The sequence below is a fragment of the Trematosphaeria pertusa genome (assembly GCF_010094035.1).
Source record: "Trematosphaeria pertusa strain CBS 122368 unplaced genomic scaffold BU26scaffold_10, whole genome shotgun sequence".
NCBI classification, from domain to species: Eukaryota; Fungi; Ascomycota; class Dothideomycetes; order Pleosporales; family Trematosphaeriaceae; genus Trematosphaeria; species Trematosphaeria pertusa.
The window spans coordinates 59,184-74,136 of NW_022987221.1; the positions used below are offsets into that span (position 1 = coordinate 59,184).

Consider the following 14,953-nt stretch of genomic DNA (forward strand, 5'->3'; position numbering starts at 1 on the left):
ACCATGCCCTCTCATCCCCTTCAGAGCTGTCCCCCAGCTCTGCGGCAGTTGTTCCCTACAGAACCTGGTCTAGAAATTGTCGCACGTTAGCTGTACAGTACACGTCCCCGAGGCCAACGGCATGCCGCAGCCTTTGCATCCCTCCAAGTATCGGTAGCCATTCATCGGACGAATGAAAGCAGCTTAAGCTGACAGACAGCATCGCGCATGGGGCTCCGCGAACGTCGCTAAACAGCCCACTCAAAGGATAGAACTCCGATCAACTAACCGCCCAGCTGTGCAGACAACAAAGCCAACTACAACGTCAACGTGCCCTCCAGCGGCAAGTCCCTACTGTTCCGGCCCACATAGACCCTGTATTCGCCCCTCCTCAACACCCACTCCTGCGCCCCAACGTCCCACACGGACAGATCCTTCCGTCCCAGCTCGAATCCCACCCTGGTGCGTTCCCCAGCGGCAATCGTCTTCTTCTCAAAGCCGCGCAACTGGCGCACCGGCGTATCAGCGCCCGGTATCCCGACGTACAGCTGCGCGACCTCCGCTGCATCGACAGCACCCGTGTTCGCGACGGTTGCGGAGACGCGCGCGACGGTGTCGTACAGCGCTGGATTGCCACCGGGCACAACGGGCTTCTTGGGCGGCAGCAGGGAATGGTTCCCCGGCGCAAGCGCGACGCTGAGGCCCGAGTAGTCGAACGTGGTGTAGCTCAGGCCGAAGCCGAACGCGAAGCGCGGCTCGATGGCGTGTTTGTCGAAGGCGCGATAGTCGACATGCACGCCTTCGGCGAAGTTTCCCTGCGGAAACTTGGCGAACATGGCGGCGTCCGTGGCGTTGAACGGGGCATAGAGGGCGCCGTAATGCGACTCGTTCTTCGCCACGGTATATGGGAGTCTGCCGGACGGGGAGACTTTGCCGTACAGGACGGATGCAATGGCGCGGCCGCTGTCTTGGCCGGGGAGATGGGCAAATATGACGGCGGTGATGTTCGGGTGGTCGATCCACTGGTCGACGAGCCGGATGCCTGCGTTATGGATGGTGACGATGGTGTTGTTGCACTTGGATGCCACGTTCTTGACTATGCTGTCCGAGTAGTCGTCTGCGGCTGTATGAGCAAGAGCTAGCCATGGTCACAGTCACACTACGAACGGAGACACATACCGCGCAGCTCCGGCCTATCCATGCCCTCGGTTGCCCAGGCGTTTATAAAAACGAGGCAAGCGTCCGACGAAGAGTCGACAGCCGGATCCGTGGAATTGAAGTCATAAAAGATCGCCGTGTTATCCTCGTAAGCTTGCTGGGAGATGGCGTCGAATGGGCTGGAGATGTATGACGGCGCAGTGGCGCCGCTGCCACCTGTATCAAGTTAGTCGGATAGTGTGGCGACCACGGGAATAGAGAGACACACCTCCAGTAACCAAGGTGCCTAGCTTGGCGATGCTGGGGAGCTCAAAACCGGGGCTGCCACCGAAAATGATCGGATAGAATGTGGAGAGCTCAACACCCAGAAATCCAGACGTCCACGGGTTCGAGAAGAGGCTGGTATCACCTGGGGAAGTAGGTACCGGGACATTCATGACATTTGGAGCGGGCGCGTCATAGCCGAAAATGGAGAGCATCCGCGGTTTGTTCAGAGGAAGTGCACTATTCACGTTCTTCACCAGTACTTGTCCCTCAATCGCGCTCTGCAGCACTATCGACTTGCTCGCCAGGTCTCTTGCATCGACTAGGGCGCGACGCGCGGTAAAGTCTGAAGGCAAGCCCGCGTCGGGGGAAGGATAACCGCGGTCCTGGCCGAGCAAATACCAGGGAGTAATGATTCTCATCACCATGTCGTCCAGCCTCGTCTCAGGGACAGACCCGTTCTTGACAGCTTCGGTGAGCAGCGTGCCGTTTTGCCCCCAGTAGTCGTCCGAGTCCGGCATAGCCATGTCCAGGCCGGCAAGCGCGCTTGCGACGCCAGCATCCTGGGCACCCCAGTCCGTGACAACCCAGCCGGGGAAACCGAGCTCAGTCTTGAGCAGCCCATTGAGTGTCTTGCTGTTCTGGCACCCATAGGAGTTGTTAAGGCGATTGTAGGAACACATGATGCACGCGGTGCCTGCTCGCACCGCGTCGGCGAAAGGCCAAAGGTAGAGCTCATGCATCGTTCGGTCGTCTATGTTGGCAGATATCGACGCGCGGACGAGAGTCGCATTCGCACCTGTGCCGTTAGTAGACGGCAGCCGATACGTCTGCTGCTCATAACCCACGAAGTGCTTGGAAATGGACATGACGCCTGAGCTCTGGATGCCCTGCACTGTCAGAGCCGAGAGCTGACCTGCGAGATAAGCTACAAGAGAATAAGCGATGATATTGGTTGCACTCTACCGGGTGGGCTTACGGTCATTGCTGAAGCCCTCCCAGTTGCGTCCATGGAGCGCCATTCGCCCAAGTGGACCCATGACGGGGCCGCCGAGCGCATTGGAGCCTTTCTTCTTAGCTTCCTTGCCCATGAAGACGCCTCTTTGATACGTCAGGTGCCGGTTGAAGCTGGCGCCGATGTGTATGCCCGCCGGCCAGCCGTTGACGAAGTCGGCCTGCCGAATGCCGTTGCCGGCGCCGGTAGTGCATAGTCCGGGGAAGCCCAGTCGAGGGGCCGATCCAGTCAAGCCGCTGCATCTGTTTCCTGGGGTGACGCCCACAGTGATTTTGGCTTTCTCCTCGACGGTCATCTGGGAGACAATGGCGCGCGCCTGCGCCTGGGCAGCCACCCAGTCCGCCAAACCGGGGTTCATTTCAGCTACAACCGAAAGGTGAGTAACTGCAGTCCATGTGTCGGGCCGAGACGTACGGGATGGATAGACTGGCTCTGACTCGCCGTAGAAGTAACTGTCGTCCTCGATGACATTCTGGCGGCCGTGGGCGCGCAGAGCGGCTGCTGTCGTGAGAGCAGACAGCAAGAGGATCGCTGCCGTCTTCATTAGGATGCTGAGGCGCGAAGTTGTGCACTGATCTTTAGTAGAGGCCCCATGGTGATTATATAGCGTGCGCGCCGGAGCAATGTCCCCAGCCGCGGCGGGATTGCCGTGCGTGCTGTCTGCTCGCTGTTGCTTCTCCGCGTGCAAGATTCCGGCGCGCGCACGTCTGGGCTACAGCTGGCATTAGGGCATGCATCATCGCGTTGCAGAAGCAGGGCAGGTGTGATGTCTGCAAGTCGGCATTGAATGTGGAGAGACGGATTGCGGGGAAGGAAGTCTGGGGAAGAGGAAGGTCATTACCCAATTCGGACTAGTGGGCTTGGCACCCTGGAGTTCCTGATAGATATTATCTCCATGCTTCCCCGTTGCAGCTGCACGCTTTCCAGCCCTGCCCACTTCCGACCACCTGCAGCTTTGCGTCTAGCCCATGTCGGCATCCGCTCCAGCGTCGCGACGACGGTCAGCCACTGCGAAGCTCGCCCGCCGCAAGCGCACCATCATCGCCTGCCAGTTCTGCCGATTGCGCAAGACGAGATGCGATGGCATCAAGCCCGTCTGCGGCTTCTGCCAGCACCACGATGCCCAGTGCGTGTGGAGCACCGGTGCCGAGAACGCCGTCGGCTGCGAGAGCACGCCGGCTGAACGCGAGATCCTGCAGCGCCTTGACGACATCAAGGCGCTGCTTCACAGCCCCGGCCGACCTCCCCCACAGCTCGCCGCAGACCAGGGCTCACTAGACGTTTCCCCTTCGCACGATTTCGCTCCCGCGAGCCCGGCCACTGTATCGTCTCGGCCCAGCCAGTTACTGTCCGTCTGCCCAAGCGCGCCTCCGTATGCCTCCACTAGGTGTGAAAGCATCCTGCGCTGGCCCGTCTTCCACGGCGTCATTGAGCCATCCGTCGCCGCTATCGAGTCGTTCGCTCTGGAGGCGAATCTCGACTCCTACTCCTCTCATCATGCACCATTTTCGCCAAGGGCGCGCATGGCAGGACCCGGCGTTGAAGAACACCTCTTTGTGCCCCTATGCCGAAAGTTCCTAGCTCACGTCCACCCGCGGAATCCCATCCTTGAGGGTGGCCAGCTGATTCGTTATGCCAAACGGGCTGTCGAGAATGGTCTCGACTGGGACGGACCGTCCTGTCTCGTTGTATGTGCCCTCTATCATCCTCGGGCGCCTCGAGCTAACGTGCATGGAAGCTCATAGCGTGCGCTCTTGCTTGCTACACATCTCCATGGGAGCGGGATGCGGCAGGCCCATCTGAGTGGCACGATTCTCTGCAAGACGCAGATGTTGCTGCAGCAGAAGCATACTATCTAGCCGCCAAGAAGCGCATTGGACTGCTGGGGTATTCTGTCACCGACATCCAATGCCTGTTCTTCGCCTCGATATACGAAAAGTATGCTCTCAGGCCGTTGCAAGCATGGTTCTACATTCAGCAAGCGTCGTCGAGATTGCAGGCGCATTTGAAGCGACAACGCAGGGTTAGCATGCTGCAAGCGCAACATTCTGAAGAATCTCTAAAGTATCAACTCGAGCAACGCGTATTCTGGTCCATTTTCAAGGCCGAAAACGAACTGCTACCCGAGCTCCCTTTCAAGTCCAGTGGCATTGAAGAACTGGCGCGTTCGGATTCCATGTTCCCGTTACCACCGACCATCTCAACAGAGCGAGAAGCTACTGAGCCGCCATCCCCGAATGAGCTGAACTCCTGGCAAGAAGAGAGAAGCTGGTTCTTCTACCTTGCCGAGATTTCGCTCCGCCGAACCATCAATGACACCTTGTGGCTGCTATACCGCAAGGGAGAGCAATACTGGATGACGCATATCGACTCTCTCGAAGAGCAGTACGAAGAAACCGAAAGACAGATATCGCTTTGGTACTCACATCTTCCTCACTCCATACGGTTCGATCCGCTCGATCAACCGGACAACGAATTAGCCTTTTATCTGCAGGGACGCTTCTATGAATGGCGACATCACATTCAGCGTCCTTTCCTGTACCACGCCCTGCACCGTCCGGAAACTCATGCACTAAGTCCGCGGATCCTGTCCTATGCTCAGGAGTGCGTGTTTGCCTGTGCAAGCGGGATCGTGTACTTCGATCGCCACCACCGGCACGGTGGGACCTGGTCCGTGTGCCGGCATACCTTCGCGTTTGCTCTCCTTATTCTCGCGGTCGTCGCCAAGTCCGATAGGGACCTTCTGCCCCCACCGAACTGGCCTTCTTCAATCGAGACGGCTATCTCCACGCTGCTGAAATGGGAGAGTCAGTCCGCAGATATCACATTCATGCGTAGCACTTTGCAAACACTCTTTCGAACCATTTCAACTGCTTCAGGCGTAGCGTCTGTGGTTTGAGTAGAAAGGATTGTTGTAATTCTACTGCCAAGGCCACTATGCGTACATGGTATACTTAAACTCCTGGCCTGGATCAAACATGCCTGTCTCCGCGTAGTACGTCTCCCAGTGCTTCACCAACCTCTCCAGCACCTTCGGCTCCTTCTCGGCGAGATCGTGCATCTCGCCAGGGTCGTCGGCAAGGTTATATAACTCCCAGGCATCTTTGCCACGAGGAACCGTCATATAGAGCGCCTTCCAGTGTCCTTCTCGGATGGCGCGCAGACCGAACAGCTCCCAGCCGGTTATTTCCTTCTCTTCGTCGTGGAAGCCTGCCTGCCGCCCGCCCAGATGTGGTGTCCAGCTCGCTCCGCGCATTGGCACCACCTCTCTTCCTCTGAAGTTGCTTCCTGGGTGCTCTACCCCGGCAAGGTCGAGGATTGTGGGGAGTATATCCATCACCGTTGAGAAAGAGTCGGTTGTCGATCCTCCAGCCAACTTCGCTGAGGACGCATGGAGGGGCGGATACCGGATCACGCAGGGACATCGGATCCCACCTTCAGTGATCCATGTCTTGAATCCCCTCGATGGTGCCATCGAAGCGGACGCCCACTCCGCTCCGTACCAGATATAGGAGTCGCCCATCCCCATGTTCTCCAGGCTGTTATTGTAGTACTTGTCGATGATCCTGTTTACCGAGCCGGGTCCGCCCATCATCGGAAGCGCTTCCAGCATGGCTCCCTCGGCGCCATTATCCGACATGAACAAAATGAACGTATCATCCAGTTCCGCACTCTGCTCCAGATGTCGCACCACCCGACCAATGTTCTCGTCTATCGAGTCTACCATTGCAGCGAATACCTCCATCTTACGTGTTGATTCGGCGCGTTCTTGTTCGGTCATGTTTTCCCACCGAGATAACTCCATCGACGGGGGCATAGTAACCGGTGCAGGCTCCACGTCAGCTTTTATGATACCCATCTCGATCAAATTCTGGAGTCGCTTCGACCGCAGACCCTCTGGACCATCGTTATACGTGCCCTTGTACTTCTCGATCAGCTTCCGTGGAGCTTGCAGAGGCCAATGAGGTGCTGTGAAGGGCAGATACGCGAAGAAAGGCCGCGTTCTATCTTTTCTCGCGTCGAGGTACTTGATCAGCTCGTCGGTAAAAGATGTCGTCGAGTAGAAGTCCGCTGGAACATGTTGAGGATTTGTTCTGTCTAAATATTTGCAGTTGCGCATCCAGAACTTCCCTGCATTCATAGGCGTGAAGAGGGCATGCGACGGGTCATCCAGCTGCGGCTCATAATTAAAGTGATTGCCGCAGCCGGAGAGGAAGACAAACGATTCATCGAACCCGCGCGCGTGGGGGCATGTGTCTTTTGTGAGACCGAGGTGCCTTGAACGACAAACCGTCAGCGTGAGCCCTTTCCGTTTGGTCCTAGCCACCTACCATTTGCCAGACATAATCGTTTGATACCCTGCGTCCTGCAATATCTCGGACATCGCGGCCACTCGAAAGTTCAGATAGCCCTCATATCCGGGATGGTCTTTGTAGTTGACGTCCTTTGCCATGTGCTCGACCATTTGGCCCAGCCCTGCAATGTGGTTGTCGGTTCCAGAGAACAGCATTGATCGGGTCGGCGAACATGCTGATGCGGTATGGAAGTTGGTTAACCGCACGCCAGTGCTGGCGAGTCTGTCAAGAGTGGGTGTTGAAATTTCACCCCCGAAGCACCCCACGTCGCTGTATCCAAGGTCATCGGCCACGATAATGAGGAAGTTCGGCCGTTTTTGCTTATGCATGGAACCCATTGTCGACGGTCAGGATATTCGAAGGGGTTGTGGAAGCTTGACGGTTTTGCGACGTTTGAAGAGCTTCCAGCGGGCCGCCAGAATGTGGTATCACAATGAAGAGAAGACAAGGAGGATAGGTTCAAATTGCAGAGAGCTGGGATGGGTTCATTCGGCATACGCTTCGGAAAGATCGCGGAGGACTCGTGTTTCTCCGCTCTTCCCCGTCGACCTAAGCAGCTGCGTGTCTTAATCTCCGTTCTTCCCCGTCGCCAACATCATGATCTCCGCACCTCTACCCCGCCTCGCATCCACTCTTCCCCGTTCCTCGCCTTGCCCTCCCATCGTGGACTGGTCTCATTTCGGCGACTGAATCATGGCACCCCATGGGGTCTCCGGAACCAACCCTGTGGAATTGATAAATTTGCACGATATCCACGAGTTCGCTATGCTCGCCGGACACGCTGCGCATCATTTTATATCCTTGGAGTCTCCTTGCGCGATTACCCACAATGTCTCCCACCTCATCCTCGACCGAAAAGACAGGCCTGAGCAAGTTTGTACGATGCTTCAACTTTCGGTTGGCCTACTGTTGCTCGATCATCGCCCTGTCGCAGGTCAACTTCGGCCTGGACCAGGGCGTCTTCTCCAATACGCAGGCGATGAACGCCTTTGCGCGTAAATTCGGTGTCTACAATCTGGCAACGGAGGTGTGAGTGGTCCAGCACTTCCAATCTATTGCATGTCTAATGCCAATCCAGATACGCGCTTCAATCGTACTATTTGTCTCTCCTGAATAGCCTGACCTACATCGGCTTCGCTTTTGGTCTGGTCACTGGTAACATCATCAGCGGAAAGCTCGGTCGTCGCAACTGCTTCCTCGTCATGTGTGGCTGGGCTCTTGTCGGCGCTGTCATACTCGTCACTTCGCACAATCGGTGGCAAATGCTAGCCGGTCGAATCATCGCCTACGTCTACATCGGCATGGAGCTCGCGCTGGTTCCGGTCTTGCAGTCGGAACTAGTACCTCCCTCCGTGCGTGGCTTCGTCGTAGGCACGTATCAATCCAGCCTTCTGTTCGGCCAGCTTCTCGGTGCGGTCATCTGCCGCGGTACTAGTACCGTCGAAGGCGATAATTCGTGGCGGATTCCGCTCGGTCTTTTCTTCATCATACCTTCCATCCTGCTTTGTGGCATTTGGTACGTGCCGGAGTCGCCGCGTTGGCTACTCGCCAAAGGGAGAGATGAAGAGGCTATCAAATCACTACGGCTGCTACGCGAGGGCAGGTACACGGAGGAGCAGATCGAGGAGGAATTTCGCGAGTTTAAGAGCACGTTGAATAAGACGGTCGAGAACGGTCGTTTCACAGAACTCTTCCGGGGCTGTAAGTCATCAGCCTTGCCCATGCGCGAGTAGAAGAACGTTGTGCTAACGCAGCAGCACAGCAAACCTCAAGCGAACCCTTATCGTCATCGGCGTAAACGTCTTCCTCCAAGGCACGGGCCAGAACTTCATCTCCGTATACGGTACGATCTTCATTAAGAGCATTGGAGTTATCGACGCTTTCTCCATGACTTCTATCAACATCAGCGTCAACATTGTCTCAGTGCTGATAACGCAGCTGTTGACGGATTGCACGGGCCGGGTGTAAGTCTTTGAGAGTAGTGCACGGGCGGATTGGGGCATTGCGCTAACTTATGCAAGACCACTGATGTTTGTCGGCGCAATCATCCAAATGGGCGCACTCTTCACCATGGGTGGTCTAGGAACCCCTGACAAACCCTCATTGCCTATGCGCCAAGGCATTGTAGCCATGACGACCATATTCGGCTTCGGTTTCCAACTCGGATGGGCACCCCTCTCGCACGTTGTGGCGGCCGAGATACCAACCCAGCACCTCCGCGACAAGACGTACGCGCTCGGCTCCTGCTTCAACATCCTGCTCCAGTTCGCTGTCTCGTTCAGCATCCCCTACCTCATCAACGACGACTATGCCGGGCTGGGAAGCAAGGTCGGATTCATCTTTGGAGTCACAGCCTTCTTCGCCGTCTGCTTCACTTGGTTCTGCATTCCGGAGTGCAGTGGGAAGACGCTGGAGGAGATTGATGAGCTGTTCTTGGAGGGCGTGCCGATTAAGAAGTTCGGCAAGACAAGGACTAGGTCTCATGTGCAGATGTATGAGGATGAAGAGGAAGAGCGGATGAAGGGCAGTGTAACTAAGGTCGAGCGTGTCGCAGCTTGAGCGGTATGTACGTTGGTAGGCGAGTCGCAAAAGGGGGCGAAACTCTGAGCTAAACCTAGTTTGGTTAGATCCCGCTTCCCAAATCAGATTACCGAGCGGCCCACGTGGCGATATCGCAAATTTTCCGCACAGCATCGTGAAGCTCTTCGCGGAGGATGACGATGAGGAGAGCTCTCGCCATCCCCGTGCGTCTATACCTAGAGCCGGATTTGTATATATGCGTTGGTCTCTATCACCACCATGGTCCAGAATTCATCCATGGATCGCGAAACCGCACGTTTGCCCACCACGAGAGATGACAGGCGGTGAAAAATTGACTGCTGAAGCCCGAGCGTGGCCTAGACTAACCTTCCAGGTTACCGACAAACCTCGCTTCCTTATCGTCGTATATTCTGCATCTCTTTTCGTCTTTATTTCGTCGCAGGCTGTCCTTCTTTCCTCTTCCTCCTGTCTACTCACGTCTCATCGCGTTGCGCGTTCACTACTCCCCTCATCAGCGCCGTCCGATGAGCATCTCCGGGCATTGCCAACCTCCTTCGAGCAGCTTGCCTCCCGTCCGCTCGCTTCGCTCTGCCACCGAGGACCAGATCACGTCCGCGCTGCATAACTTGCAGGCCCTCTACTGCCCACTCCGGCTCCCCGTCACTCTCACCCGAGGAAAGCAGAGCGCGCCAGCGACCGCGCATGCCGACTCCGGTTACGTCTCCGAGGATGAAGAGGTGACCGACGAGGGTGTTTCAGACACCGAAGAAGCGCTTGCGGCGCTCCGCGCTGACGAATTCGAACGCACTCTCGCCGTCGGTTGGCTCACCACCCTGATTGCGCGCGCTGATGAACTGCCATTTGCATCCGAGGACTCGCAGTCGCGCATTATCGATGAAGCGGCATCCATCCTTGCGTCATTCAGTGACTTTGCGGACCACGAGGCCGATGAAGCCCTAACACGTGATTTCTCGTTCCCAGTGTCAGCCGCTCTTGGAGAAGAGAAACCCATCCAAGCCCGACTCAACGATGCTCCGCTTTCGGGGACGGATCATACGGATGTCGGCCTTCAGAGCTGGGGCGCCAGCATCATCCTCTCGGGCCTCTTGTGCATAGCTCCGGGGCGCTTTGGCCTGCATCGCTTACCCAAAGATGCGAGCATCATCGAGCTAGGAGCCGGGACGGGCCTTGTGAGCCTCACGTTAGGGCAGTTGATGCCGCGTCTGTCCCTGACGCAGCCTTCCATCCTCGCGACGGATTATCACCCCGCTGTCCTTGAGAACCTGCGCGCCAACATCACAACTAATTTTGGCTGCCAGCCGGATTCCTCCGCGCCCGTGAAGACGATGCTACTCGACTGGTCCGCCCCGCCTGCCTCCTTACACTCCACCGCAAGCATGCTTGTCGCAGCCGACGTTGTCTACGCGCCCGAGCACGCGGCGTGGCTACGCGATTGCGCCGCTGATCTGCTCGCTCCCGATGGAGTATTCTGGCTCGTAGTGACGGTGCGCAAGGACGGGAAGTTTGAAGGCATCCCCGGCACCGCGGAAGCAGCATTCGCGGATGGGAAGTGTCCGAAGCGGGGGGATGGACATGTGTTGAGGATTGTGGAGAAGGAGATGCTGGAGAAGCGGAGGGGTGTTGGAAGGGGCGACGAGAGTGGGTATATGTTGTTCAAGATTATGTGGGAGTAGAGTTGTCGCCAAGTTGCTGTGACATGCTAGCTATGTGATACCTTAGACTTAGATCCGGATGATATGATGTTATGTGCTTCATCGAGTGGACTGGGCTGTGGGTGCTCACCGGGAGGACTGGTATTATACGTACCCGCATCACCGCGAGACAGCTGGATCAGTGTTAAGTCGTACAGAGCTTCCAACAACCGGCCACCCAACGCTGAGGTTGGCACCGCATACCTGTGGACATTCGCTTCGGACGTGTGGCGGAGCCGATCCCGGATCCGATATCTTCTCCACTAGCGCCGTCGGTCGCCGTGCGCTACTTCAACGGCTGCCATCCAAACCCATCCCATCTCCGCTCGCTTTTCCATCGCATGTTCTCGGCTCCAGATGAAATTGCTTCGTTCTAAGCTTCGAATCGGTCGGCTGTCGGGAGGAGAACGGTCGAGATGGCGCGGCTTGGGGCCTGCTCCTCAAAGGCTCACAGCCCTCAGCTTCGTATAAGAGCGCGATGGAGCCTTCCAGTTTCCGCCTCATCATCACGGCATCTTAAAAATCCAGCATCGTCTCTATCCTACCAGTTCACCAATCTCTGTTTCATTTGAATCACCTACGAACCCACTTATTCAACAATGTCTTCCACAACCACCTCCATCCCGCCAAAGTCCGTCACCATCATCGGCGCCGGCCTAGGAGGTCTGACGCTCGCCCTAGCCCTCAAGAAAAATGGCATCGAATCCAAGCTCTACGAGCTGCGCGACCCATCCTACGACTTCGGCGGTGCTCTCATGCTCTCGCCAAACGCGCTCCGCATGCAAGACCATCTGGGAGCCTATGAGCGCATCCGCACCAAGGGCTACAACTTCGACACTCTGACGTTCATGAACGACTCGGACCACAAAGAGATTGGGAAGTACTACTTCGGCAACAAGGAGCGCTACGGGTACCAAGCACTACGCATCTATCGCAACGTGCTCATCGCCGAGCTACGTGCGATGGTCCAGGAGCAAGGCATTCCCATCCAGTATGGCCGGAAGTTCTCTCACATCGTCGCCGAGGACGACCAGGGCGTGACCTTCGCCTTGGCCGACGGCACCGAAGAACGCGCCGAAATCCTCATCGGCGCCGACGGCATCCACTCCAAAGTGCGCGCGCAAATCCTACCCGACATCGTGCCCGCCTACTCCGGCTTCCTCGGCGTCACCTTCGCCTTCCCAGCCTCCAAGCTGCGCCTCCCCTCCCCGGCCTTCCCAATGCCCGTCTCCATCCACGGCAAGAACGGTGCCTTCGTCATGGCGCCGCAGAACGCCGACGGCACCGAGATCTTCGCGGGCCGCCAGTTCACTTACCCCATGCAAGAACGCTCGGGGTGGGACGCGCTGCTCAAGTCGAAGACTGAGCTGGTTGAAATGCATCAGCGCGACATGGACGAGTGGTCCGACCTCGTGCAGTCCGGACAGGAGCAGATCAGCACCCCGGACGTGCACAGCATCAACACCTGGCCCTTCCACACGGTGCCCAAGCTAGATAAATGGTCATCGGACGGCGGACGCGTAGTCATCGTGGGCGATGCCGCGCATGCGATTCCGCCGACCGCGGGCCAGGGCGCGAATCAAGCGTTCGAGGATAGCTACAGTCTTGCGCTGCTACTGGGCTCGCTTGGGTCCGACGGTGTGGACTTGAACTTGCGCGGCGCGCTGCGCAAGTGGCAGGAATATCGGCAGGAGAGGATTGATAGGGTTTTGGTGCTGAGCACGCAGATGAGCAATATCCGGCTTTCGGAAGAGGAGAAGAGGAAGTTGCCGGAAGAGCAGGTCTGGCATGAAGAGGAGGGTGATCCGTTGGCATGGCTGTATTTGAACGACGTTGAGCGGGATATGAAGGGTGTGCTGGGGGAGAAGCTGTGAGATGAACACGGTGATCTGGATATTGCGTACTGTTGGGTATACCGTCTGTGTTCGACTCTCAAAATATTTTTTTTAGGGAGGGTTTGTTAGGGTCGTCTCGAATCACTTCACCGGTCAGTGTGCAATCACGAACTCGCGTCTTAAATGGTATTGATCTTCTCGTATCCGTCCCAGCTCGGACGCCACAACTACCCCTTCGGGATCCAACCGGCAGCCATACCTATTCGTCATGGCGTGATGGTGCATCACCTGTCCAGCCTTGTCCACGCTCACCCGACGATTCACGCAATGAGGCTCACACATCTAACCCAAATATTTACCCAGGCACCAGCCTTATCACCCAATCCACATCCCCGGTCCCTAATTCCCTACTCATCCTTACTACGTCATCCATGACCACCACCGTTCCCACCCACAGGCAATGTTCCTCGCGAGCCTTCTAGCCGCTGTCCTCACCCTCTGCAGTCGAACAAACAGCCAGACCGCAAACCCATGCTTCTCTCCCTGCGCAGCCGACGCCACATCCTCGTACTGCAGCGACTCCGCCACCGCGCTCGACTACATGACAACCTGCGTACGCTCAGCGTGCAGCTCTCTCGGCTTCGTCTTCGTCGAGCAAAGCGCCGCTAAGACAGCATACTTCGCGGCGTGTTCCGCAAATGCGGGGGCCGCAGAGACATCGCAAGGACCCACTGCGGCTGCAATAACTAGTGCGGTGCTGATAAGCACGTCTGAGGGCAGCAGCGCTGCGAAAACTAGTGTCGGTGCGGAGTTGACTTGGGGGCTTTCGTCGGGAGGAGGGTCAGATGTTGTGTCTACGGATGGCGCGGAGGTAAAACTCCCTGTTCTGCTTTGCCTTGAGGGCGACTGGCTTACCGGCCTTTGAGTCTTCGAATTTGCAAAGTTCGTCGGGAACGTCAGTGGGAGCATCGCTTCTGGATTCCACGCAGTCTGCATTTACGTTCGTCACCGGCTATTACGGATCCTCGCTCTCGGACTCTGACTTCCGCAGCCGCAGTTCCACTTCCATCGACGACGACGTCACGCAGCCAACCCCAAACAGTAGCAGCGGACGTGACACCGACACCGAGTCGAAGAAGTCTGACGACATCGCCCTGGGCGTTGGGATAGGCATCGGTATTCCGACAGTGCTACTAGGTGGCGCTGCCGTGTATTATGCTCGGCTTTAGGGCCGGAGGAGGAGGTAGCTCTAAGGGCTCGACGTAGGTGGGCTCAGGGTTTAAGAAGACTTTTAACTGCGTGGTGCGTCGGTACGTTACCGCCACCAACCCATGTATCCATCGTAAGCAGAGTGCCGGTTCCCTTCCAGCTGGGATACCGCAGACTCGAAACTCGGAGCTAATAGTTAACCGCTCTAGTGTTCTTTAACCGCTCTGGTGTTCTTTAACCGCTCTGGTGTTCTTTGACCGCTCTAGTGTTCTTTAACTGCTCTAGTATCCTTTAACTGCTCCAGTGTTCTTCAACCGCTCCAGTGTTCTTCTTTTCACCGTCACATATCTGCGTTGTAGATGAAGGCACGCTAGCCTCTTTCGCTCGTACGGTCTCTTCGGGGTACTTAAGCTGCTCCATCTGCAAGCTCGCTGACCACGGCCACCCAACCTCGGAGCACGCAACCGTCCTCGGCTACAATGGACTCGACCGCTTCCCCTTCACAGCACGCTCTCAATGTTACCATGGCTAAGGTCGGTTCAAAACCTACGCTTCCTTCATTGCCAACTGAGATTATCAGTCGCATTTGTCGTCTCCTGGGCCAATACAGGCACAGCGGTTCCATCTGCTACGAACATGCCGACTTTCACGCGCTACGTCTGACTTGCCGAGAGCTCTATTGGAAGACAGTCTACGACACGTTGGTTCGGCACAGGGTCTTATTCGAGGACGCGGAAGTCCGACTTACATGGAAAGACCTAAATGTGCTCCTGCACCTCTCGAACATCCCAGGGATGAGAGACGCTCTCCGACGCATCTGGCTGCTCCCTCCCGAGTTGCGAAACGAGCATAAGACCGTAAACGAGCAAGCCCAGGCCTATTTAC

At 56.8% G+C, this 14,953-nt stretch overlaps 7 protein-coding genes across 7 annotated transcripts; 5 read left to right on the forward strand and 2 right to left on the reverse strand.

Moving 5' to 3' along the window:
• Nucleotides 1-66: 66 nt before the first annotated feature.
• Nucleotides 67-2,891, reverse strand: BU26DRAFT_460169 (glycoside hydrolase family 3 protein). Its single transcript, XM_033825026.1, has 5 exons — nucleotides 2,831-2,891; nucleotides 2,381-2,779; nucleotides 1,406-2,329; nucleotides 1,159-1,353; nucleotides 67-1,102 (listed from the first exon to the last, which is right to left on the reverse strand). Exons 2-5 carry the CDS (start codon nucleotides 2,772-2,774, stop codon nucleotides 297-299), a joined length of 2,319 nt encoding a protein of 772 aa, XP_033681389.1. The 5' UTR covers nucleotides 2,775-2,779; nucleotides 2,831-2,891; the 3' UTR covers nucleotides 67-296.
• Nucleotides 2,892-3,384: 493 nt separating this feature from the next.
• Nucleotides 3,385-5,220, forward strand: BU26DRAFT_552431 (uncharacterized protein; the record flags this gene model as incomplete). Its single annotated transcript, XM_033832155.1, has 2 exons — nucleotides 3,385-4,104; nucleotides 4,155-5,220. Coding segments are annotated over 2 exons (1,785 nt in total), but the record flags the coding sequence as incomplete, so codon positions are not given.
• A 131-nt stretch (nucleotides 5,221-5,351) lies between these two features.
• BU26DRAFT_431290 (alkaline phosphatase-like protein) lies at nucleotides 5,352-7,109 on the reverse strand (the record flags this gene model as incomplete). The annotated part of the gene is made up of 2 exons (XM_033823923.1): nucleotides 5,352-6,693; nucleotides 6,748-7,109. 2 exons carry the CDS (start codon nucleotides 7,107-7,109, stop codon nucleotides 5,352-5,354), a joined length of 1,704 nt encoding a protein of 567 aa, XP_033681391.1.
• Nucleotides 7,110-7,600: 491 nt separating this feature from the next.
• On the forward strand, nucleotides 7,601-9,330 carry BU26DRAFT_532260 (general substrate transporter; the record flags this gene model as incomplete). The annotated part of the gene is made up of 4 exons (XM_033831087.1): nucleotides 7,601-7,800; nucleotides 7,850-8,472; nucleotides 8,534-8,735; nucleotides 8,793-9,330. 4 exons carry the CDS (start codon nucleotides 7,601-7,603, stop codon nucleotides 9,328-9,330), a joined length of 1,563 nt encoding a protein of 520 aa, XP_033681392.1.
• Nucleotides 9,331-9,444: 114 nt separating this feature from the next.
• BU26DRAFT_44579 (uncharacterized protein) lies at nucleotides 9,445-11,315 on the forward strand. Its single transcript, XM_033824595.1, has one exon. The coding sequence runs from the start codon at nucleotides 9,837-9,839 to the stop codon at nucleotides 11,004-11,006; it is 1,170 nt and encodes a 389-aa protein (XP_033681393.1). The 5' UTR covers nucleotides 9,445-9,836; the 3' UTR covers nucleotides 11,007-11,315.
• On the forward strand, nucleotides 11,315-13,116 carry BU26DRAFT_44753 (FAD/NAD(P)-binding domain-containing protein). Its single transcript, XM_033824657.1, has one exon. The coding sequence runs from the start codon at nucleotides 11,624-11,626 to the stop codon at nucleotides 12,896-12,898; it is 1,275 nt and encodes a 424-aa protein (XP_033681394.1). The 5' UTR covers nucleotides 11,315-11,623; the 3' UTR covers nucleotides 12,899-13,116.
• A 142-nt stretch (nucleotides 13,117-13,258) lies between these two features.
• On the forward strand, nucleotides 13,259-14,324 carry BU26DRAFT_520872 (uncharacterized protein). Its single transcript, XM_033829393.1, has 3 exons — nucleotides 13,259-13,730; nucleotides 13,786-13,859; nucleotides 13,911-14,324. The coding sequence occupies exons 1-3, from the start codon at nucleotides 13,320-13,322 to the stop codon at nucleotides 14,086-14,088; spliced, it is 663 nt and encodes a 220-aa protein (XP_033681395.1). The 5' UTR covers nucleotides 13,259-13,319; the 3' UTR covers nucleotides 14,089-14,324.
• Nucleotides 14,325-14,953: the final 629 nt, after the last annotated feature.